Raw genomic sequence first — 26,733 nt, 5'->3', positions numbered from 1 at the left:
TGGTGGAATTAGGGGAGATAATTTTGTAAAAAATATGCACAAGGGCATAAGGGTGATACAAATAATGTGGATGAGATGTTAATGAGTTTATGGGTAATAAGGAGTGATGACCTAATATCAATGGAGATCGGAATGAATAGGGAGATTGAAGAGTTAAGTGGGCTTAAGGAAAGAGTAGGAGTATTAGAGGGAGTAGAATTTAGAGAAAGAGTGGAAGGGCACATGGAAGGGAGATCTTGTCTTATTGTGGAAAAGGAAAATGAATTGGTGATTTGTGAGCAGTATGTGGATACGACACTGAGTGCACAATGTATGACTCTTATTACTTAAAAGAAGAGGCATGTGCAGCTTAAGAAAAATAGTGACTCAGTTACAACGAATAAGATGCAACTTGTGATACAGATGAAGACGAGAAGTTTGAGTAGGGTGAATAATGTAGATATAGAGAAAGACAAGGAAGCTACTTTGATTGCTAGTTTGAGATGGAATAATTATGGTGAAGGATAGAGGATATACGGGAATAACTTAACAGAGTCAAACATTCTTTATGAGGTTAGTTGTGATATAGGTTTGGTGCTTTTTCAAAAATTTGTGGAGACTCCAGGAAGGTTGGTTACATTATGGAAGGATAATTTTTTTATAACAGAGTAATGCATTACACGGCATCATTATATTTCGTTGATTGGTAGGGTGAATAATAAGGGATCTTTATATGGTTTTGGAAATATTTATGCATTTAAGAAGGATGGGGAAAGACAATGTTTATGGTAGGAGCTAGTGGGTATCATTGGACAACATAGTATTTCATGCGTATTGAAAGGAGATTTACTGATGTGGTAAAGTATTATTATAGTAAAAGAATTAAACTCTCAGTAAATTATAGAGCAATAGAGGATTTTGGGGATTTTAGACAGCGGAGCTTACGGATTTATCTATGATAGGCAATGGGTTTAGGGGGGGTGCAGTAATTGTAGTGAGCCAATTTTTAGTAGGTTAGATATATATTTGATAGTAAGGAGGTTTTGGAGATGTTTCTGGAGGTGATGCAAAAATGTCTTCCACCTTCTTTATTAGATCATAATCCAATAATGTATATATCATGTATCATGTATAAATCATTTGAAAAAGTTCAAAAAGTTGAAATTAGCTAGATTGAAAGTTATATATATTTCAAATATCACTTTTGTAATTAATTTTGCAATTAATTGTTAGTATAAAGAAATTCAAATGTTATCAAGATAAGTAATATGTGCTTAAAATGATTGTTTTGTTTGGTATGTCATTAATCTTTGTTTTTTTTAAATGAATATTGATTGCATGATAAACTTGAATGCATTGTTCAGTTTTATTGTTGTTGAATAAAAATTAATATGTTGTGCATTTAGTTTGTTTATTGAAAAAGTGGAATTACAAAAAAAATTGATGAAGAAGAAAGTATGAATAATCTTATAATTTATTTATTCATTGAGCTCATTAACTATGCTACTTACATTGGAGGATACCAAATAAGGATGTAAACAGGTAGAGTATCCACTATTGTTTAGGTACCTAACTTTGAAACTGTTTAAATATTAAAATACCCGAACACTATAAAAACTTAAATAAAATTAAAAAATATTACCCAAAATTGAACCTTATTAGAATAACACTACCCATTAATTATCTGGATTTGTTAATTACCTCGATTATTCTAGGCAAATTTTTAGTATTTAGATATCTATTTAATAACTTGAACCTCAAACCCGAAATTCAAATAAATAATGTTCTACATTTACAAAGTATCCCATAATTACAATCAACAACAATACAGCATAAAAATAACACAAATGTAACATCAAATATCACGTTCAACCTTAAACATATAACAACATGAATACATCATAAATTTCATTTGAATTCTTCTTCTTCTTCTTCTTGAACATCAATTGTGCAAAGTTCACCTCTAATTGAAGATCCTACATGAATTAAAATGATGAGAAATTATGTAACTTGAAATATAATAAATATTTTTATAAAACAAATAAAAAGATAACTAATATTATTTTCCTTCCATTTCATTCCTAAACCAATTTTGGGTGCAGATTCTTGTTTCACTACCTAACTCTAGTAAGGTGAGTTTTAATGTAGAATTCACCTTAATATTTAGTTAATTGTTAGCTGTTATGTAATTAAACAAGGAGTGAGATGTATTCCCATCTAGGAAGAACACAACAAACAGTACACTTGTAAATATACAAAAATACAAGTTTGGCGCAGACATGTGATTAAAATTAAGATTAATGATTTAATTTATATAAAAAAACCAAAAACGTAGATGCAAGTAAGAATAATATCTAAAGTCAAGAAGCTTGACACTTTACATCTAGGAAAGAGAACAATTAACTGTGTTGCTACTAGCATGATACAATATTAACAAGCATTCCACCAACAATACAACATTGCTTTCTTCCACACAACTAAATTCATTAGCAAAGCAAAATATGACATGCAAAGATAGAACAGAAATTGAACCCCTCTAAAAAGTAGCTTAAAGATTTTTTGTTTTAAATTTAATTGTGTATTCCAAGATTCAAGGTAAACGCTTTAAAAAGATAACTTAAGTGAGCAATCTAGGCTTTTGTCCAAGCAGGGAATAGAAGCAAAGAGGACAATCCAAGAAACCTTGTACTTTTCTCCGATGTACTTTGACTATATTTTAAAAATATCATAAAAGCACCGTATAGGATTATAGATTGATTTTCAAATGATAAGGTGCAGCTCAGGTATATGAAAAATTGAAGCTAATTGAGAAATGGAGATACAACAATGCATTATCTCAACAATCTCAAGAAATCCTAAGTTCACTAATATCCTTAACTTATTACACAGTCGCACCATTGTTGTACTCACAAACATTTATCTAGATGAACTGATGATCATCTAGCTTTGCAATAGTTATCCTGTCCACTTTTACTCCAAGCTTCAGTGGATAAATCCTTCTTAACATGTTTAAGGAAAAATTATTATCTCAAACTGAATCAAATTTGTCAAAGAATGCCAAAAATAAATGTTAAACATTCCTAAATCAGATTTGTCAAGAAGTTACCTCAAACTGAATAGGCTCAAAAAGTAGGTTTGCTTGCCAATATGCCAACTCTTTGAGAGAGAAAAGAAAGGAAAAGGAAAATGGTGGTTGATTTAGCTAAAGGAGAAGAGTATGCTTAGAAAAGGAGAAATTGTTTGGAGAGCAACCTCTAGAAAAGGGAGGAAATGAAGGAAAAAAACTTTTTTTAAAAAAATGATTTTATACCTAAGGTTAAGAGGAGTGAAACGGTGCCGTTTTGAGAAAATAGAGTATGTTTTTTTTTCTAACTTGAAATAAGGTATTATTCAATCTTTATTACATTATGTTATCTTATATCTATTTTTAACGTTATCTTGTGTTATTTTAAATGAAAAATTAAGAAAATAAATATAATGTAAAATTTTTATATCTTATATAATTATCTAGTCTTTATTCATATATGGTAGATAAATCATAAGTAGGAGGAAATAGATATAAGATACCAAATTAAATTAAATTAATTGAAAAAATAATTAAGGAACTTCAAGAAAAATTAAGCCTAAATTAAGAAAAAATATTATACATTGCTTTTGAAAAGTTAAAGTGTTTATTTAACAAACAATGATATGTTATTAAGTTTGCATCATAGTTCAATTAATATATATTAATTTTACATTTGTTAATTTACAAGTTCAACTAATATAAAACTTTAATTTATATATTTAAGTTTACATCATATACAGTTCAAGTAATATAAATTAAATTTGTATTTATTAGTTTACAAGTTCAACTAATATAAAAATTTTATATATTTAAGTTTACATCATAGTTCAAGTAATATAAAATAATTTTACATTTGTTAGTTTACAAGTTCAACTAATATAAAAAGTTTATATATTTAAATTTGTATCATAATTCAAGTAATATAAATTAATTTTGCATTTGTTAGTTTACAAGTTCAACTAATATAAAAATTTTATATATTTAAGTTTGTATCATAAGTAATATAAATTAATTTTACATTTGTTAGTTTACAAATTCAACTAATATAAAAATTTTACATATTTAAGTTTGCATTATAGTTCAAGTAATATAAATTAATTTTACATTTGTTAGTTTACAAGTTTAAGTAATATAAAAAGTTTATATATTCAAGTTTGCATCATAAGTAATATAAATTAATTTTACAATTGTTAGTTTACGAATTCAACTATTATGAAAAATTTTATAAGTAATATAACTATTATCGTGGTTCTATACAGGTACGAAGTACTCGAAATAAATAAAATTAAGTTCAAGTTTCGGGTACTCTAAGGATGATACTCGAATCTTACTTGAACCTGAGTTGGGTACTAAAAGTAATACTTAAACTTGCCCTATAACCTATTATGAAGTATCCAAATCTGATTTATCGGATCGAGTATCTAATTATCAACTATCCATTTACATCCCTAATACCAGTGGTGCTTAGTGTTCATTTAGTTGCATGCGTCAAGTTCTTGTTTCTAACCATGACAACAAGTTTCTAGTCGTAAATAAAGAAATATTTAAGACATCACTATACTTGTTTATCAAGTTATTTTTAACATTCACCAAAAGGAAAATATTATTTAATAGTTTGGTTGATGTGAAGATTTACAACATAATAGAAGAAAATGGGAAGCTAATCTTGTGAAAATTGTAAGCTATATAGTATTGATAGGCTTTATGTAGTTTGGCCATGAAATTCATGATCTTATCCTTCAATAAGAATTTCTTGTATTTGTTGGATTATGACCTTATTCCTCGAAATTCTTATACATGTCTTTTAAGGTACTTGAATTAAATCACTTCGTGAGATATAACACATACCACTTTAAGTTTAAATCTTGTTATTGCTTGGTGGTTTGAACCTTATTGCTCATGGGTACTCATCTCTTATGAAATTATATATGATCTTATGGTTCCTGTTGAAATATTGGATTAAATATGTGTATAGAATATCACTTGAGATATTAGAGCACGATGATCATGAATTATTACAATTCTAAATTCTTACAACTTGAGCAAATTTTTTATTCCTTATTGATAAAAGATTTTCTTTTAAGTGTGGTAAAATAGATCTTAAAGAATTAATGAATTGTTTTACTTTTTTAATAGATCATTCAACTAGCTACAGTTAAGTATAAGCATTCCAATGGCCAAGGATGGTTGAAGGCTGTTGCTGCTTCAGTTGAGTAGCATCCACAATCATCATCATGATGTCGTCATCCACTGAGGTGACTATCTTTTTGTACCACTATCGACTGCAACATCGTCTACTTCAATCCCTTCACTAGCGGAGGTGCCACCTCCATCTTCTTTGATGCCCACTGCTAGTACATCTACTATTACTAATCAAAGTGAAGGTTGCTTTGGTTTGGCATCACAGTTAAGGGGCTAAAGGTCTAGTGTAGGCCTACCCACTCCCACTAATTCAAAATGACATATTCATTTGACTCTTATTAGAGTGAGGTAATTTCGACTCTAAAATAATGAATATAAATTTTATTAATGCATTCTAATCATGTTATAGTACTTTTGCTAAGACTAGAGTGATTCTAACAATCATGAGAATAATCAAGAGTCATTTTAATGATGCTTGGCTTACATGGAAGGCTATTCCAATCAAACTGAAGGATCGAATTTGGAGAAAATTTTAGATATCGTATTGTATTTTCACTTAAATATTAATTGTTATTGAAAAAATATATTTTTTTGTTTCAACACTAATATATTACTATTATGTAGGAGTCTTTTACATGGGCTTTTATAGAATGCTTTGATGGTCCAATAGATATAGCGAAAAAATTACAAAAACTAGTTGAGGGATCTGTTAAGGGACAAACGCCTCAAAACTTAAAAGGAAGTCGAGGTTTTAAGCATTATCTACACCAAAGGGATGTCTTGTGCCTAGATTATTATAGAAGTTTGGGATGCTTTCATTAACAATATTTGTGGCAATGATGAGCGGTAGAGTTAACCTAGAAGCCTAAGGAGAACGGCTTGATAGAGAAGGTAATATAACAAAACACACAAGCGGTTCCTTACCATTATTCATACATGTTAAGAGAATGGTACGTGTTCTTGATTTGTATTAATATGTTTGCATATATTATGTTATAATATGGATGATGTTGTAATTGTCTTACAGTCAAAGGCAATGTAGAGAATAGTGACATTCTCTGAGCTATTTGACTGTACCCACAAGCAAAATAAAGATAATGGAGAGTATGTGGACAACAAGTCCAAGACAGTTAGTTGTAAGTAATTATAAAAATGAAGTATTCTATAATTTCATTGTCCGTTATATGTTATTTCAAATTTAATTACTAATCCATTTTTTTGTAAGAAACATATACTTTTGCATTATCGTGGAAGTATAGTCACTAGCCATAGTCTTTGTCAAAGTTCGATTCATAAGCGTGGCAGAACGATATTGGAAGGGTGAAAAACATGTTGACCAACATCTACAGATTTTGCGCTAGGGTGTTAGCTACATTAGTACTTGATGTAGCTCAGATGATTGAATCTGTTTATGGTCCGACACCTTCTGCCAATATTGCAATCACTCCTCCATGAATCTTGAGGGCTACAAGGCACTAAAGGAAGATGTCTTCAATATGAAGAACCGTATAATAAACTTGGAGTTCAGCATTGTGCATATCTTGCATTATGTGATGTCGACAACCGACTTCAAGTTTTCATCAAAGTAACCAAGCCCTTCTAATAATGAAGGCACTGATTGAGAGACGATGGCAGTGGATAGATTGTAGGTTTTTTATTTGTATTTTTTTATTGATTGTAATAAAAATAATATAATTTTATATTTTTTATTAGTAAAAAATATTTTTTAAAAATATTTGTAATATTTAAAATTATTAATTATTTGTATTTGTATTTTCATTTGAAATGACAATAGATACTAATCAATTTGAATTTTCTTAATTTTTTTTGTATTTCATGTCATTATTGACAAAAATAGCCTTAGTATTACTGGTGGAATCAACCTAATTACTGATGGAGTAGAAGACATCACCGATGAAATTCACCACATTTCAAAACACTCAATTCCGTCAAAAAATCCATTAGTTTAATCTTGACGAAATTTATTGACAGTTGTTACCAGATACCAACAATAAAGCTTTCGATGGTTTGGATGCTTTACCAATTGAATACGTCGACGAAATATTCTATTGAAAAATATTGACAAAATTTTCATCTACTAATGGAATGACCATTATCAACCATGGTATTGTTGAAAAAATAGCAACAAAAATGTGATAAGAGTCTATTATTTTGTAGTGTCCTTCACATGCAATCAAAGAGTTCCTTAAATTAAATTGGTCAAAGTAGCCTATAGGTCAATGTTTTATGAGATTTTCATCAGTTTAGTCCCTTTATTCCAAAATTGATTAATTTAGTCATTTTATTATAAGATTTTATGCAATCGAGTTCCTCTCTTTAATCTCACAGTTATTGTTGCTGTTGTGGCCTTGACATTAGGAAGAGAGACTAAATTAACTCATATTCATCTAAACCGTTATTAGTATAAGATTTTTGGAGAACATTGTAATAAATCAAATAAAACTCAGATTCATTTAGTACTCTTCTTACAGAGAATCCCTCTTCGCTTGAAACAAATTAAAAAATAGTGAAAAAGCTTGCACAAGAAAAGGCGGTGGAAGCTTAAATGTTTTGAGTGAAGCAACAAAGGGGACATGTGGCCTTTAAAGGGTCATATATGATGTCACATAAAAAGAAAATATCATCATGCACAGCTTAATATTTGAATTTCTTTTGTTAATAAATACACAAAAGTGAAAATCGCTCTGTAGCAACGCTCGAGTTGTTCCCCAAGCTTGCAAAGGAATAATCACATCCAGCGCTCAAAATCCACCTCTAGAAAATAACAAAAAAATCCGAAGGACTTTGGATCAAGATCCAGACCCGTCAAATGTACACCACAAAATCCTTTAGTTGGTTACTCATAGGGCATAGGGCATAGGGCGTAGGGCGTAGGGAATGGCCATGGCCATGGGGAGTGGGGAAACATTATCAGAAACAGACAGGGAAATCAAGAAACACCTATACAAGAATCACACGTGTCACGCTTCAATTTAGAGACCCAGATTTCATTGGATGAGATTCAATCAACTGTCAACCAACTATAAATGAGACAGCCTATCCCACAGCCTCTCAGCCTCTGTTTTCTACTCTCCTACAAAGTTTGCGCAGGAAAACCACATAAAAATGGCAGCGGAGATGGCCCTTGTTAAGCCAATCTCCAAATTCAGTAGCAGCAGCCCAAAGTTCAGCAATCCAAGATATGCCAAGTTCACCAGCAGCGTCAAGATGTCAGCTACGTCCCCGCCAACGACGAAGCCCAGAAAGAAAGCGGCCAAAACCGCAATCAAAGAGACCCTTTTGACGCCAAGGTTTTACACCACTGACTTTGATGAGATGGAGACCCTTTTCAACACTGAGATTAACAAGAACCTCAACCAGTCCGAGTTTGAGGCTCTGCTGCAAGAGTTCAAGACTGATTACAATCAGACTCACTTTGTGAGGAACAAGGAGTTCAAGGAGGCCGCTGATAAGATGCAAGGTCCTTTGAGAGAGATCTTTGTTGAGTTCTTGGAGAGGTCCTGCACTGCTGAGTTCTCTGGCTTTCTTCTCTACAAAGAACTCGGAAGGAGGCTCAAGGTGACCCCTTTTTCTCATGAATTTGTTTCTGTTGATGCCTATATACTAGTAATGAAGCTATTTCACTCACTATCAGGAAATTCGACACATTAATCTTCAATTCAATTGATCTGTGATGGATTTAGCCATCCAGTTGAGGCCTGTTATTTATTTAGTGCTAACTGAAATCGGTTGCCTAACATAGTTTTCTTTCCCTTACATTTCCAGAGTTGCATATCTAGACGACATTTTATTTACTGTCCTATCTACATTCTCTTGGAGCATTTTTCTTCCTTAATCAACAAAATGTTCATTCAACTAACAGGGTTTCACGAATTGATGTTGCAGAAAACTAATCCAGTTGTCGCTGAGATTTTCTCTCTTATGTCAAGGGATGAAGCCAGGCATGCTGGGTAAGCACATTGTTCCTTGTCCTGTTTGTGGGCATTAACAAATATCACAGCTCCTCATCCAGATAAGTTTACCATTTTATTGGTTGCAGGTTTCTAAACAAGGGCTTGTCTGATTTCAATTTGGCATTAGACCTCGGATTCTTGACAAAGGCTAGGAAGTACACGTTTTTCAAGCCTAAGTTCATATTCTATGCTACATATTTATCAGAGAAAATTGGATATTGGAGATACATTACAATCTACAGACATCTCAAAGCTAATCCTGAGTACCAATGCTATCCTATTTTCAAGTATTTTGAGAACTGGTGCCAGGATGAAAACCGTCATGGTGACTTCTTCTCTGCATTGCTCAAGGCACAGCCCCAATTCCTTAATGATTGGAAGGCAAAGCTGTGGTCCAGATTTTTCTGCCTCTCGGTAATCTTCCATTGCTATGTATTTATTGCTAATATCCTCATACCAAACTGCATTAAGATTTTGAAGTAAGATTCTAACAGAGTAAAACATTAATTTTGGAACTAGTCCGATGTCCTTCAAGGGGCAAGGCAGCCTTTATATTCCTGTTTTCGATAGACAATTCAAACCTCAAAAACATTACAGAAAGCTTTAATCATGCACCTGCAAGTTTACCTCATATCATGGTGCTAAATTTCGTCCTGCAGGTGTATGTTACAATGTACCTGAACGACTGTCAGCGCACTGCTTTCTACGAGGGCATTGGACTTAATACGAAAGAATTTGACATGCATGTCATCATTGAGGTTAGTTTCTGGTTACAATGTCATTTTTGTTGAAAGTTAAAATATGCCAGATGCTTATGCTAAAGTTTGAGCTCTGCCTTGAATATTATTGTTATATAGCATGGTTAATTAATAGCTAAAAAATTCCCACTCTCATTATCTTGCATTTGTTAAAGTTTTCAATATTTTTGAGCCATGAAACTGAGGAGTCATTTCTCTCATCCTGAGATGCCCTAGATGATTGTATAAGGATTCAAATTTCCAAACCATGTAGGACCCGAGCATGGTACAAGTTACTAGTTAGCAGCTAATCATATATAAGTTTCAGCACAAGAGTTCCATAAGGCCTAGTTCAAACAACATATGTTCAACTTTAGAGTTTTGGCTGTCATTTGCAAGTTGTTAATCTGAAATCCCTTGGATGCAGACCAACCGCACAACAGCCAGGATTTTCCCTGCCGTGCTGGATGTTGAGAATCCAGAGTTCAAGAGGAGGTTGGACAGAATGGTTGAGATCAACCAAAACTTGATTGCTGCTGGGGAGAGCCAGGATATTCCCTTGGTGAAGAACTTGAAGAGGATTCCACTAATTGCAGCACTGGGTTCTGAGCTCCTGGCTATGTATCTGATGCCACCTATCGAGTCTGGATCTCTTGATTTTGCCGAGTTTGAACCGCAAGTCGTTTACTAATATGGTTTTTTTTACGAGTTTCGTTTATCTGGGACCTTTTGTCAGCTTGAGTTCTGTACTGTCAAATTATGTCATCGCAAATTTTAGTAAATGAAACTGAGATTCACTGCAATGTCCATTGTAACATAAAAACTGTCATTTGCTGTCTGACCATTTCTATTTTTTCCCCTCTCATGCTTGCTTTCATTGGCTATACTTGGTCAATAAAAAATATGGCTGCGAGGAATGTTTAATTATTATATTTAAGGTTATATATACATATATATATATAAAATAGGATTCTTTTCAAAAATAAGCCTTATGCATAAGGTGTTTTTGAAAATAAACTTTTTTATAATTTTAACTATTTTTAGTTGAGAGAAATAAAATTTGAGCAAAATTATTCTTAATGAAATTGACTCATATGTTTGAGTCAAATATGTTTACGAGTTTTGGAATTCCTCAATAAGTCCTCAGTTCCCATTGATAGATCATACATCTCCAAAGCATTCTCGCGAAAGCATTACTCACTGGGTCAATTGTCGAACATTTGGAGCAATAATAAAAGTATTTTTAGGTGAGTTTTAACATAAAAGTAGTTCACATTTTGAGCAATGAGAGGACGTTCACATTCTGTGTAGAAAGGTAGGTATATATTTTTATTTTTAATGATGTGAAAAAGGTTTAGGGTTATTCTTATTCTTCATATTCTTCATTTTTGGTTTTTGAGCATAAACGTAGGCATATTGTTCATATTGATATTTTTGTTACTTGAAATTTTTGAATATAAATTTGAATTTGCTATTATTGGTGGTTTTTGGCTTGAACTGTAACAAGGCATGCGTGATCGGTTTGGGTGCATGACTTAGGGTTTGTGTGAGTGGTTGACACCTCATGCATCATTGGTTTTAGATATGGCGTCACTTAAGGTGTGCATGATCGATTTAGGTATTGCATTTAAGGGTTTTTGGTATCGCGTGACTGGTTGATAGGTCATTGCGTTACTAGTTTGTAGTGATTGCGTGATTTATTGATAAGTCGTTGCGTAATTGAGTATAAGTTATTGCGTGACTGCTTGATAGGGCATTAAGTGACTGGTATCTGCATGATTGCAATTCGAAATGTCATTGTCTTCACCCTTGTCCTCTTTTGAATAGTCATCATGCTCGCCAATGTAATTATCTTCACAGTCATCATCCATTTCATCATTTTAATCAGCAATGTTGTCCTTTTCACAATCATTGTCCATCTTATTAGATGCATCATCATCACTCACAACCATCATAATGTCATTTGCGAATGATATTGGACCCATTGCATTCTCAAGCGATGATTGCATTTGTTGGCAAGAATTAAGTATTTTGTTCGGTGCACATTTTGATCAAAATTGTGCAGACAGCATTTGCAGACACCTCATGTGTGTATCGAGCTACTCAAACTTATATGCATATGTCAATGGTGATTGCCATTATTGTTCGTTAGGGAATGCATGGTGTGGTATGTTTGAAATAGTATAATTTTGATTTAGGTGATTACTATGTTGGACACCTTGTTCATATGGCATAACATTTGCATTTCGTTCCTTAATTTTTATAAACACTACAATTGGCCTCTCATCTCATGAAATACTACATTTTCATCATCCCTGATAATTGGGTGTGAAACCGTTGCAGCATGATTGAGCAATGCATTAAGCTCGATTTTGTGAGTTTCCCTTAACAATATCTTTAACCAGCTTCATCAGGCCTAAAAATGACAAATCACTTCTAACACTACTCACTTGTGTCTCACCACATTTGTAAGTGTTATCAACCTAATGACCACCGTATGTAATTATAAGCTTTACATTTGGCTAGTTGTTGAAATTTAACAAAAAATAAGTGTCACAATCAATCAATTTATCCAAAAGTGCCATACAATGCATGAAAACCAGTCACACAACACCTTAAAATCAATCTTGTAACGCTTAATATTCAGTCATGCAAAGTCCAAAACCTAGTTAAGCAATGCTTTAAAACCAAAGATGTATTGCACAAGTCACGCATTGCCTAAAAGCCAGTCTTACAATACCAAATATTAAGTTACACAATGCCTAATATCCATTCACATAGTGCCAAATAAATTGGTCATGCAATGCCTAAAATCAGCCACACAATACATAACAATCAGTACAGAATATATAACACCCAGTCATAGATTGCCTAATATCCATTCACACAATGCCTAATACTTATTCACATAATGCTTAAAAAATTATATAATATTCCAACTATTTTCATCATACCTTTGATTCTCTTATATAAATAGAAAATTAAGAAATTATAGTTAGTAAATAAGTTATTAAGCATAAAAGAAATTAATGGCAGTTATATTTATATAAAATATGTCATAATAAAATAAAATTTTTATTCATAAAACTGAAATTAAGCAGATAATACAGCATAAGAACCCTATATTATATGCCTTCCATGGTTCATATCTTTTCAAACTCATCTACTATTTCCTAAATTTTAGCCATAATCTTGTTATTGTTCAAAATTTTTGTCTTTAGAATTTTTGTCCTAACTAGCACCTTATTGATCAAAACATGCAGATCTTTCATCATGTTCTCAATGACATCCATTAATTTTTCCATATATGTTGCAACATATTCAGGAATATCTTCCTTTTCAGAAGCAACTCCCTTCCTAGTTTCCCGTTTAAAACATTTACACGCCATGAGCAATTTGAGATTTTGTGACTTTCATTTAGATGATTTTGAATGGAATGGACAAAGATTTTCTCTATTTATAGGCATGAATGTTGACTCTTGGAAAGAGTATTTAATGGTTTTGGGCTTGTTTTTTGATGAATATGGTTAGTCTGTAAATCGATACAATAAGTGCTTTAAAGAGAACTTCAAAATTCTATGTCAGTTGAATTTGGATAATTTTATACACTAAAATAAGCGAAATTAAGGGAGTTGAATTGGTCATTAAGCATTCTCAATTCTCTTCTACTTTTACAGAATTGGTTATTAAGGGGTTGACTTAATATATATTCAACTTCAGCAGTGGGTAGATAAAACAACGAAATGACTAAAAACTAGTCATGCAAAGCTTACAAATTAGTCTAGCAATTCCTAAAACCTAGTCAAGCAATGCACAAGTCACACAACTCCTAAAAGCCAATCTCTCAATGTTTAATATCTAGTCACACATTACCTAATATTCAGTCACGTAATGCCAAATAAACTAGTCACGTAATCCTTAAAAATCAGTCATGCAATTCTTAAGTTGCGTAATACATAACAACTAGTAATGCAATGTTTAATATCCAGTCACACAATACCTAATATCCAGTGACTCAAATCCTAAAAAATATTCATGAAATGTCTAACAACTAATTGATTTCATTCATTGCAACTAAGTTTAAGTTGCCAAAGTTATATAATTTACCCATCAACATTTGGGTTGTATGAATGTAATTATATAAAGAAATAAACCCAATAACCCAAAACACATATCTTAATGTCATCTCTCCTCTTTAGGATGGTGAGAGAGAGTTGGATGGCAAGATAGACTTCGATGGCATTGAAGAGTTGAACAACGAGACAAAGAAACCGGAATTTAATTTTAAAATTTTTATTTGGATAGTAAGATAGAGAAAACCGAAACTATTTTATTTATCTAAAATGGTTTAAAGGACATTATTGTTAAGTAATGTCAAAAATTGATTAAAAACAATTAAAATTATAATGAAGATTATTTTTGAATTAGACTTATGATGAGGGGTAATTTTTATAATTTCGTCTATATAATATCCCAACTAAAACAAGTATATATGCTGCTGGTTTTAATGGTGAATTACTTTCCAGATATAATATGGCCACATAAACCTGTAGTCTATGATACTGAAGATTTATTTCCCTTCAAAACTTGCTTACCAAATTGTGTATTTAGAGTGGAAGTATATCAATTTAGCTGTCTTCTGCTGAATTTGTACAAATAATAATAGTAAATGGATTAAATCCAACCCTTTTCATACACAGGCATTAAATGCAAAATTTGATTATTTGTATTCAATGTTTTAAGGATTTTGAGAAAAGAAGGTTGTTTTCATAAGAATATGCAAGAATTTCACTTCACACAACGATTTACATAGTCAACCCTAAAACAAAGGATCCATAAGGATACACCATACAGTTTTATTAAAGGTGGAAAGGTTGATGGAGTCATCATCCAGTTTTATTAAAGGGTCTCGGAGCTCGAAAGGATGACTACACCATCAGACCACGGCAGAGATGGGTCTAGAGGTAGGACAAGGGGAAGGTGTTAGGCATCCATTTTGCCCAACCCACGAAGCTCCATCTCTGCTATAATCTAATTTCCCCAAGCTAGGAAATGCTGAAGTGTGGGTGAATAGAAATTCAAAGACGAATGATGAAGGAACTCAAGGATGATAAAAAAACAATAAGCAATAAATGGTAAAGAAAAGTGGATAATGTAAAGCAATTTATAGTGATTCAGTTATTCCAAACCCACATTCATTATCTCGACGGCAGTTGTCAATGATTTTCAAACTCAACATCACTAAACCAGTAAAACTAATAGCTTCCACCGAGTTCTTACAAAGTGAGTTATCCTAAACTCAAATTTGATGTTATAGAAACTCAATGAGTACTTCCAATACTCAATTTACAACCAATGATTGATCACATTCACATTACCAAAAGCTAAAAGCTTTATAAATGTGCAACTCCTCCCAAATTGCTTTTCCCTATCTATGATTTTTTCTCTAGATTTCTATTTTATATCTCTTTCCTTTGCTTATTTTACATCATAACTTTCACAATTAATATATCCAACTTAATAACTAACAATTATCAAGGAAATGCGGGACATGCAAGATCAACTAGGAGATAGATTTTACAAAGAACAAATAAGTAAAACTGTTTATAAACAGTTTTCTGAACCAAAGAAATCCAGGCAAACACAGATTGAATTTTCTTCAATCCTTGAATTTTACAAACATTTGCCAACTCTTGAACTCAAATATTAGTGAATTGAATTTCCAAAAAAAAAAAATTCAAAATGAAAACAAAGAGACTCACTCAGATTTAGCTTTTACTTTTTCTTTCTCCTCTGTTATTGGCTTAACTACCAACCTAAAAGTCCAGACTGCCAACAAAGTTGCCTCAATTGGAGCAAGCCAGTAGACAAGTATATGCTCCTTCGTGATATGATCTCCACGAGCATATGCCCATCCCATCACCTAAAAGTTTTAAAAGAGTTTGATCAAATTAAGTATGCTATGCAACACATTGGGACTAAAAAACCAGGGAGCAAAATGTACATGCAGTTAATGATTTTGGGTACTTACAGAGGCAGGGTTCATACATCCACCAGTGAGATCAGAGCCAAGAATATGAAGAGCTAACTTGGAGACACTACTGATCCATGTCTTCATGAAGAAACTACCAGGGATCTTTCTAGCAAGCCCAAGTGAGATGATGACAATTGCAAATGTCAAGAATCCTTCCGTTAGTGCACCTCGATGGATGTCTACATTCAAACGAGGCCCAAGTCCTATTCCAGGAAAGGTCTCAATAATGAGCCTAACCCCCGTGATAGATCCAATTACCTGAAGGAAAATTAAAGGGCGAAGAAAAAGGATACATAAAATAGAAATAACAATAACCTCGACCCAAAGAAAGAAAGTGAAAAAAGCAACAGCTGCTTTTATGTTATCATACAATCAACTAGTATTGGTTTTTGCACTTAGGAAGATGCAAACTCGAAATCACACATAGCTTTGGAAAACAATGTAATCAATCCAAAACATAGTCTAAAAATGTTTAGATCATAGGTTAGGAGAACTATAAGCTCTGCTCATCAATGAAAAGGAAGCAAAGAGAATTTGTGAAAGTGCTACAACAAATGAACCCAATTTCTTAGCAATATCAACAATTTTCATTTTCTATGCTCATGCTTTGCATGAACCTTTTGTTTTATTGATGATTTGCTACTTTCATTTTGCCTTCAGTTTTTTATTCATTTTTATTTTTTTCCCTTTTTTCTTTTTTATCGTAAAAACAAATAGCAAAAGCATCAAGCAAATGGAACCTTAATATTTATTTTTTCTCTACAGTTAAAGATCTTCTCTCTAGACCCTACATTTACCATGTAATAGGTCACACAGAAAGCCTATCCTAACCGAATAGTGCAATAACCAGCGCCAAACAACGAGGAAACATCCTTTAATAGAATGAAAATATGTAGAACTATGTAGCTACACACCCACAGTTTCTTCCACCCTGTCAAACATCATGGAGATGTTACAGAACCAGAAAGCCTCCAATAGTTAATTAGACTGCTTTGGACTCTATCAGGCCAATGAAAAGCAAGCCTCGAAATTGCAATTTTTTCTCTCTAGGCCATTTTATTTCCTACTAGAGCTCATAATTCAAGTCTTCATCTAGAGACCTCCAAACAATTGAAAATGACCATAAAACACTCTCCTACCCTTCTACAAAAAATTGAATCCACCTTCACATTCAAAAGAATTCTTATAGTTCTTTTCTACTACTAATTTCTTCCATCCATCCATTTGACAAGACAACTGATTTTGACATACAATCCTATTCAACAGGCACCATTTAAAGAACAAGACTCATGGAAAAGCAATGTGATAGTCCACAACATCCAACTCCACGTTAGTTTGGCATGTACAAACAATGGATGGAGGTCATAACATAGTTTGCTCATGGAAAAGCAATGTGAAAGTCCCAAGTTCGCAACTAAGAAATAACATGATGCAGGCATGAGATGGATGGTAATGGCAGAGAATTCAAACAAGAGTATCATCATGCTCTAGAAGTGTCTTAAGTTGAGATTTCAGACAAGCTTCTTAAGGAAATCTTATCCAATAATTACATAGTGATCGATGAAACATCAAGAACAAATTGATGCGCCTAGCTGAGCCATAGGAGCCTATAACAACCCCAATATATTTTTGACAAATTTTTTCTTTTGGCATTTAAAATGGATATGATCCAGCATTAAATGAATGGTAATTTTTTCACAGTTGGCCTCATTAAAAGCTGTGAGAGGAAAAGACATTCCAGCACACAAAAAACGATAAAGAATATTTGGGGCCTTTACAAAATCATCCAAAAGAAATATAATATGATATAAATTTGTTCTATATATGAAAAGAAAGAAAGAAAGAAAGAGCCAAGAGGTAACCTGGGCAGGAATTCTGGCCCCAACAGTGAAAAGAAATTGGCTGAAATCCCCAGAAACGGCAGAAGAGAAAATGGTTAAAGGATTGTAAGCGGCTCCATTGGTAATCTTCCCCAAGAATGCAAAGAAGAACATGTTGATAATGGAGAAAGCACCCTTGAAGATCTCAGCCTTGGGTTGGTTTCCCATCCCTAAAGCCTTGGTCACAAACATCTTCACCAAAATACCAGACCATACCCACATGAAGGACATAAGAAAATCGTACATAATCAGGCGAGCCCTGGCCATACTTTTCAGCTCCGGCTGCTCTCTGTTTCCGGATTTAGCTCATCTTATTCGACCGATGCCCCTTTTATCCACAGATTAAAGCTTTGTACAAGCGCAACTGGGAAAACTGACCTCACGGCTCACACAGACTCCAACAAGTCTGGCGGCTAGCACGAACTTTCACACGCTTGGATTCTTTTAAACGTTGAATGCTAACCTTTTAAGCAAACTTTCGTGATAGTCCGTAAACTTAATGTTTGCTCCACTTTCTTCAACAAACTTTTATTTGTCTCAGTTTGGTCACTGAATTTTTTAAATGGTCAAAAGACCTATCAAGTTTATGCACTTTTTAATTTTATCCAATTTAATTTCTTTACTCAAAATCGAAACAATTTAATTTCCTGATTTTGAAAATTATTTCAATTTAACCTTTCCTCTTGACAATATCTAATTTTGTTGTTAAAAGAGATATGTCAGCATATTTGGATGACGTGGCATTGAGACGATGACGTGGCATATCATGTTGCATTGACGTGATGATGTGACAATGCCACGTGACACTAATACGATGATGTAAAAATGCTAACGTGGCATTGACATATTGATAAGTTATTGCTATGTGGTAGATCAAAAAAATTTCTAAAATAAAAAATTTTACTATGTTATAGGAATTAAATTGAATAAAAATATATAATACAGAAATTAAATTAAATAAAATTAAGATATGATTAAACATTGGCTCTTTTAGTTCCATGACTCTTTCCAGTACCCCAAAGGGTGTAATGAACTAAATTTGTTTGTAGTATGCCTAATGGTTCACTTAGTAGCTCAAGGAAAAAGGAAAAGAGAGCATGGGTGGCTAGTCCTTTTAAACTCTTGCAAAACATAAATTACAACCAATATACAAAAATTTAGGAAAAGAGAAACTTACTTCTTCTCCATGGATTGATGCGACAGCTTACTTCTTGGGCAGAAAAGGATTAGAATGACTTCAATTAGCTAAAAAGATTTATTTGATTTTTGTCTCTAAGATAATTTATTAAGTTTTGAGTTTAAACCCTAAATGAGATGATTTATTTCATTAAACACAACATGTTTGCCTTGTATCATATTATAAAAAAAAGTAATTAGTTTTTTTTTGTTTTAAATCTTTAACCGATCATTTTTAAACATCTGTCTGGGCAAAAAAGTAAGTACACAATTCCTAATCAATAGTATTTAATACCACGTCATCTGTCACGTGGTAGAGGACATGGTATAAAAGTGCCACATGTATTGTTAATTAACAAAAGTTAGTCAACTGTTTGGGAGATGGGCTTATTTAACTTGAAATAGAAGTTCAAGGGCTTATTTGAACGCAATGAAAGATAGAGGCTGAATTAATTTTTTTGACATAGTTTAGGGGCTTATTTGAGTATTTAGCCAAAATTATATCAAATCCAATTGATTTGCATTCAATTTAAAATTGACCCAATTGTATTTTCCAGCCTTTTTATTCCAATTGATAAAATCTTTTAAGCTTAAACCAATTGAAATTAAAAATTAGACTTATTTATCTTTCCAAAGAGTTCATATTTGTGTTTTTTTTTCAAGGAAAAATGAGCAACTATTATAGAGGTAATAGTTAGGCAAAGTATATATGATATGCTTAGGTAATGAGTTGTCGCCTAACTAAATGTAGAAGTCACATAAGTGATGTGATTGATAAACTAAGCTATTTATCTAATTAGTTATATCATGGCTTGCTAAACAAACTCAAGGTCATGGTAAGTTGAATGGGGTCCTAACCCGCTAGAAAGATCTTAGTAAAGACTTTTTGAAATGACTTTGAGGGTTCTTGTTTTGTATATAAAATAGTGGGAGAATTATTTAAAATGTTAAAACCTTGTTTTAAATAGTTTATGCATGTTATTTACCTATTGCTTTATTTTACTTAGGCATATTTATATACATTGCAACTGGCTAATAATCTATCACTGTGGAGCATCTTGAATGCCAATAAACTTCCTGGATTGGTTTTAAAACCTCAAGATCATCTTGAAATAGAAGAAGAAATCATATGTCCTTGACACTCATATTCCACTAATCCTTATTAATGATACTAGTGTTGAAGATTAGGAAGCATATCAATGTCATAAGGATGATAATGATCAAGTAACATGTGTGATGCTGGCCAACCTGATTCTTGAGCTTCAAAAACAAGATGAGCACATGGATGTTCAATTTATAATTCTTCACCTTAGAAAATTGTCCGATAACGAAGGGTGCATTAAGAGAGATGAGATCTTTAAAGAATTGTTTTGGTGCAAGATGGCAGAAGGCAATTCTATCAAACCTTATGTGCTGAAATGATTTGACTCATCAAGAGGCTTGGACAATTTGAACTAGATATGGACCATGAGCTATGTATTGACTTAGTTCTACAGTTTCTTCTTCATAGCTTTAGTCAGTTCGTGTTGAACTTTCATATAAATCATGTGGAAGCTATTTTTCCTAAACTTCTAAACATATTAGACATAACAAAGAAGTCCATGAAGAAAGATATGAGATATTTGCTTTTTGTTTCTTTCTCAAAGGCTCAAAAGAAGCCAAAAAAGAAAAAACCTAAAAAGTGAAGAAGGTAGAGTCCTAAGAGAAAAAGGCACTAAAGCCTAAGGGAAGTGTCAAAAAAGACAAAGGGATTCGCTATCACTGAGGCAAGCCTAAGCATTTGAGGAGAAATTGCATTGAGTACCTAGCTACTGTGAGCAAGAGAAAGAAACTTATTGAAGTTTCTAATTCAGGTACTATTTACTAAGTAATTAAACTTAATATTTTAAAGGTATATGATACCTCAATATTGATTCTTATATGTATGACATATTGCAAGGACCAAAAGATGAATAGGATCTTAGCTGAGGATGTGACCCCATGAATGAACTATACAGAGCATTGGATGATACATTGGGTAGTTGCGCTTCTATTTATTTTGATATGTTGGATAATTTATTGGAATGTTTTCGAAACATTATTTTGTTAATGCCATATGGATGGCAAACAAAACATTCATATTTGACATGGGATGCCAAAAACTTTTATGTTTCACGCTTAAATAATTATTTGGAATAATTATATCCATTTAATTATCCACATTTCATATTTATCTCTACAATTATATTTGATCAATTATGAATTAAAAATATTTTCAAATAAGGTTGAATAAGAAATTCATATCAATCGATAAGTTATGTGATTTTACTTAGATGAGATCTTGGTAAAAAATCACATAAGTTCATGGCTACTTGATCAAAAGAGAAAATAGAGATTGACGAAAGGTGGAACTTTCTAAATGAATAGAACATAAAGATGTTTATTCAAAGAAAAAAGCAAGTTCTTATAATGGTATGATTTAGTTTGTACCTCTTCGATATATATATATATATATATATATATAGCCTATTATAAAATTCCAAACCAATAAGATTCCAAACACACACACACACACACACATATGTCACTTCATGGAATATTCAAAAGAGTTTGAATATTACTCTCGTAAAGGATCTTGGATTTAGTGGGAGCATGATAACACTAAGAAAAGAGTTTCTTTAGTAATATATAGTTGCATTAAAATCTAACACTTGAGCTTTTGCATAAAGCTATATAAATTAAATGTATGAGAACTCTATGCATTTAGTAAGATACATTGAGGATGTATTATTAATATTAGATGAATCCATTAAATATAAATTATTGTGGGAGTTGTTCATATTAGTCTATTAGAAAATATCCAAAAGAGTTAATCTTTGAAAAGGTGTTCATGCTATCATGTCCTAGTTTTCTATGCCACAACTAACTATCACACACATCATTGGCCATAGAACAATAGTCATTCTGAATATTAATTTCATCAAGCAAAATCACTTAAACATTTTCAAATCTTATGCCATGAATACAACTTTTTTAGTGTTAGTGTCAATCACATGGCATACATGACAATCAAAGCAAATTCTAAATCCTCTATCACAAAGTTGACTAATGCTTAACAAGTTATGTTTTAGACTTTCAACAAATAAAACATGCTTGATTATAGTTTGAGAAGTGTTACCAATGGTTCCAATTCCTTGGTTGCTAACTTTGGAGTTGTAACCAAAAGAGGCACTACCATTTTTCTTTCTATCATGCTTGAGAAACAAATTTCAATTCTGGTCATGTAACTTGACCAGCCACTATCTAAGTATTAAGGCTGCTTTTCCTTTGATTGGGCTTTCAACCATTGTTCCTTTTGCTCTTGCTCAGCTTACAAAATAAGTTTTTATTTGTTTTTCCAAAAAATAGGTCCTTAGGGGTTAGTTAACATAAGAAAACCTTTGGGTACACAAAGCAATTTGGTTTTGGAAGGGTTATATCCATCATGATAGCAATCATAAGACAAATGACCTTTCTTGCCACACACATGGCAATAACCTCAAAATGCATTGATTTCCTCTCTAAAATTTGCATTTCTTTTTTGGTTTCTCTTCAATTTTCATTTTCAATTTTGAACTTTCTTCCTTTAAGACTTAAATGCAACATTTTCATCTACTACTTTTTGTAGTTCAAAATTTTTGCTTTCTAATTCCAACTTCAGAAGTTTAAAGTTTGTTTTCGAATGCTTAAGTTTTATTTGAAAAATGTTTATTTAATCAACAATAAAATTAAAATCATGTTTGATTTTTTCTTGTTCACCATCTAATGCTACAACTTTCTTTCTCATAACTTTATATTTCAAATGCAAGTTTTTCAAATTCAACATATAGACTATCATATTCGTCTTAGAGTTTATTATATGAAATATCACAAGAATTAGATGTTATCTTTTTTTGCCATCATGCAAAAATTTGTTCTTTCTTCCTTCATTTCTTCTTTTAAGCTTAAGGAGTCACTATCAGACCATGTTGCTGCCACCATTACTCTATTTGGTCTTTTCATTTTCTTTGATGATTCTTCCATGACTAGTGGACGTTCAGATCTGATATGTCCAAGTTTTTTACATTCAAAACAAACCATGTCTTCCTTTTTGTTCAAATCATTCTTGAACTTGTTTTTCCATGAATGACCTTGATCCTTTTTGAAATTCTTTCTTCCAAATCTTCTTTCTTTCTACCTGATAAGCTTTTTAAATTTTCTAGCCATCATTGCCAACTCTTTATCATCACCATTTGAAAGGTTTTCCAACTCTTCGTCAAGTGTGGTAATTTTCAAGGCTAGGTTTTTCCTTTTATCTTTGGCTTCTCTCTTTTGTTCTTTTTCTTTTTCCTTCAGCTCAAGTTCATATGTGAAAAGAGAGCCACAGATTTCATCAAGAGTGATGGTATTTAAATCTTTAACTTCACAGATGGTAGAGACTATAGGCTTTTAACTTTTTAGGAGGCATCTAAGCAATCTTTTGACTAATTCATGTTCAGGGATAGATTTGCCAAGTTGATTGAGCTTGTTTATAATATTGGTAAACCTATCAAACATGCCAGAGATATCTTCACCCAGTTCCATTTTAAACATTTCGTAGTTATGGGTGAGTAAAGCAACTTTGGACTCTTTAACTTGAGAAGTCGTTTCATGGATGACTCTAAGTTTTTCTTGAATCTCTTTGACTATTGTACAATAAGAGATTTTATTGAACTCAATGGGAGGAATCAATGCAAAGTCAAGGTGTTGATAGCTTTGAAATTAATTTGAACCCTTTTAACTTCAGCTTCAGTCCACTCTAACCTTAGTTTGAAATTTTTTTTTCCCGTGACAAAGTTAAGTGATATGGGAATATAAGGTCTTTTCGTCATTACATCCCACATCTCATAATCAAGAGTCCAATGTAGATAGACATCCTAATGTTCCAATAGACATAAATTGATCCGTCAAATAATGAGGACTATTTGTGGATTGTCTTTCAACAACAACATATTTTTGTATAGCCATTTAGATCTCCCCTAAAGATGTTAGGTCTTAATATTAAAGGTTTGACTTTGATACCACTTTTTGGTCTTATTAGTGTGCTAGAAGAGGTTTGAATAGCACTAAATATTTTAAAGTTAGCCCTTTTCAACTTATAGAGCTCCTAATCAATTAGAGGAAAGAAGATTTAAAATTTGTTATAGTTAAAAGATACCAAGTAAAGAAGGATAGAGAGAAATGGACAATGCACAAGTATATATAGTGATTTGATCCCCTTGACCTACCTTGATTTCCCAATCAAAGATTTTCAATCCAACTTCATTATACTAGTGGAATTAATAGCTTCCATTAAGCTTTTAGAAGGTGAACTTCTAACCCAAACTCTAATCTTTACAATAGCCTTTAGAGTGTTTCCACACTATAATTTCTCAAGAAAAAAATGAAAAAAAAGCATAACTAGTTATGTTTACAGATCTAGAAAGATTACAATCAAGCTCAAACACTTCTTAGGAATGGGAATAAAGAACAAATGCTTTTGGTGAAAATTTTTTTGGCTTTTTGCTCCAAAGGGCTTTTTTATGCTTCTATCTTCTTTTCTTTGACTATTGAAGCTTCCTTATATAGTTAGGGGAGTCAAATTTTGCTATATAGGATAGATTGTAGTTATTAAGAACAACTCTATTGCCATTATAGCAGTTATTTTGTCCTCTAATGTTTAAATTCAATTAAGCATACAGAGTCCAACTAACTAGTTAAAGGCAAGCTCTAACCAATTACAGCTTTTCTGCCTTACACTATCTTGCAGTTGTGTACACTATTCTAACAAGTTAGAGAAAGCTCTAACTAATTAAAAACTTTATGTTTTGATTTTTCTTTACACAACAGTCTTCCATTAATTGGTTAGCTTTTCTCTTAAATAATTGAAGCTTCACTTCCTTCAACTTTAACTAATTAAAATTAGCTTTAATCAATTAGGAAATCTTCAAATTTTGAATTTCTCCATTTTAGCTCCCTTCAACTGTCACCCTTCTTTCAAATTTGTTTTTGGCGCTTGAAGGGACTAAAGTCTTATGCTCTAACCAAGTAACCAAATTTCTTAATGATTAGAATGACTTTGTGTTCAATCTTTAACACCTCTTTAATGAGTTAACCCTAGTGCTAATCGATTACAGCTTTTCTATCTTGCTTTTACCTAGTGCCTAGTTATGCTTTAAACTAGTTGCGACTTCTTGTTAATTAGCTATTAATGTTATTTCTTTACTAATCACTTTCTTCTTTCTTTCTTTAACTGATTAACTCATCTTCAAATTTAGCAAGCATCTTGACTTGCCTTTAGCAAATTTGTTAGGGGAATTAAACTATATATTGCACACTTAAATTGTGAAGTTAGACATTAATGAATAAGGAATAATTTTTCTATCCTTAAAAACATATATAGTCAACAAAAACTACCTAAAACTATACCTAAAACTCAAGGATTTATCTATTTTAGTACCCACAATTTGACAAGATAAGTTTATATAATAGAATTATCAATTATTGGTTAAATTTAAAACTATTTTCATAAGTCCTGGTTACCCATTGTCACTGGTCCCATTTCCAATGGAATCCCTTCAACTTTGAAAAGCTTGGAAGTCACATAGATTTGTTCATGACCAATTCTTTTCTTTAACATTAAAAAAGTAAAGTGACTAACAGCCAACTTTGTTATGGTAAAATTCATAAGCTTAAGTTAAGTTAGATTTAAGTTTAATTTAGACTAATAATCATGTTATTTAAATTTTATTTGATAATAATTAAACTAAATCAAGTGTGAGTTTAAACTTAAGGTTATATAATATATAATATTTTTAAACATATTACAAAGTAACCATGACATTTTTTAATTCTTTTAAGAGAAAAATGATTATACGATGAAAATATTTGTTTAATTCAAAAGTAATATATTAGAAAGTTAGCTCAAAAGATTAATCTCAAAAGAGGGGGTGAATTGAGTATTTTAAAAATTCTTTTGAAACCTTTAAAGGCTAAAACACTTTCAGGCTAAGTAAGAACAAATAGGTTCTTGAACACAATGAATTAAAATTGCAGAAAACCTTACAAATAGGTTCTTGAACACAATGAATTAAATTTGCAGAAAACCTTTTTCAAGAGTTTTAAAAAAGAATTAAAGAAATCAATAAGAATGAAAAGCAATTTAAAGAATGAGTAGAAGACATAAATATTTATAGAGGTTCGACCTCGATGCTTACATCTTCTCTCTTGGATTACCAAGGAGTTTCAATCTACTATGAAACTACTTTTTTAAGGCTCTAGCATAACCTTTAAAAACCAGTCTTTTCAAGGCTTAAACTTAACCTTTACGATAGTCTTTGCAAGGATAATACTTAACCACTCTACTTTTTCACTTTGTTAAGGTATAACCACAAATAATAACTTTATCATTTTGAGGTTAAAGTATAACCTTTACAATATAGTACAAATATGAAAGAGAGTGAGCTTAAACGCCTTTAAGAAGACTAAATGAAAAAATGATTACAAATAAGGAATAAAGGCTTAACAAAGAAGAATAAGAACTTAAGGCTCAAAGATGCATAGATGAGAAACGCTTGAGTTTTAAAGTGATTCTTGAGGTATTTGCTATTCGATTCTTGAGGAATTTGTTATTCAATCTTTCACTCTATCTTGGAAATTATTCTCTAGGTATTCTCTACCTAGAAAGTCATGCCAAAAACCCTTATTTATACTTAGATGTCCAAAAATA

General features: G+C 32.0%; 2 protein-coding genes across 2 annotated transcripts; one reads left to right on the top strand and one right to left on the bottom strand.

Moving 5' to 3' along the window:
* The first annotated feature begins 8,250 nt into the window (after positions 1-8,250).
* On the top strand, positions 8,251-10,757 carry CRD1 (dicarboxylate diiron protein, putative (Crd1)). Its single transcript, XM_021441726.2, has 5 exons — positions 8,251-8,767; positions 9,095-9,159; positions 9,249-9,576; positions 9,822-9,920; positions 10,327-10,757. The coding sequence occupies exons 1-5, from the start codon at positions 8,315-8,317 to the stop codon at positions 10,588-10,590; spliced, it is 1,209 nt and encodes a 402-aa protein (XP_021297401.1). The 5' UTR covers positions 8,251-8,314; the 3' UTR covers positions 10,591-10,757.
* Positions 10,758-15,451: 4,694 nt separating this feature from the next.
* On the bottom strand, positions 15,452-18,294 carry SIP2;1 (small and basic intrinsic protein 2;1). The gene is made up of 3 exons (XM_021441725.1): positions 17,796-18,294; positions 15,931-16,191; positions 15,452-15,822 (listed from the first exon to the last, which is right to left on the bottom strand). The coding sequence occupies exons 1-3, from the start codon at positions 18,078-18,080 to the stop codon at positions 15,658-15,660; spliced, it is 711 nt and encodes a 236-aa protein (XP_021297400.1). The 5' UTR covers positions 18,081-18,294; the 3' UTR covers positions 15,452-15,657.
* Positions 18,295-26,733: the final 8,439 nt, after the last annotated feature.

The sequence above is a fragment of the Theobroma umbraticum genome, unplaced genomic scaffold (genome assembly GCF_002168275.2).
Source record: "Theobroma umbraticum cultivar Fairchild unplaced genomic scaffold, ASM216827v3 scaffold_89.0, whole genome shotgun sequence".
Lineage (NCBI taxonomy): Eukaryota > Viridiplantae > Streptophyta > Magnoliopsida > Malvales > Malvaceae > Theobroma > Theobroma umbraticum.
Note: the sequence above shows the minus strand (reverse complement) of the source record. Positions and strands in the feature narration are given on the sequence as shown.

Bases quoted from the DNA above. Each gene is read 5' to 3' on its own strand.
- CRD1 (XM_021441726.2), top strand. From the start codon at position 8,315: ATGGCAGCGGAGATGGCCCTTGTTAAGCCAATCTCCAAATTCAGTAGC. The intron at 8,768-9,094 runs GTGACCCCTTTT...TTGATGTTGCAG, and splicing joins AACTCGGAAGGAGGCTCAAG to AAAACTAATCCAGTTGTCGC. The intron at 9,921-10,326 runs GTTAGTTTCTGG...CCTTGGATGCAG, and splicing joins ACATGCATGTCATCATTGAG to ACCAACCGCACAACAGCCAG.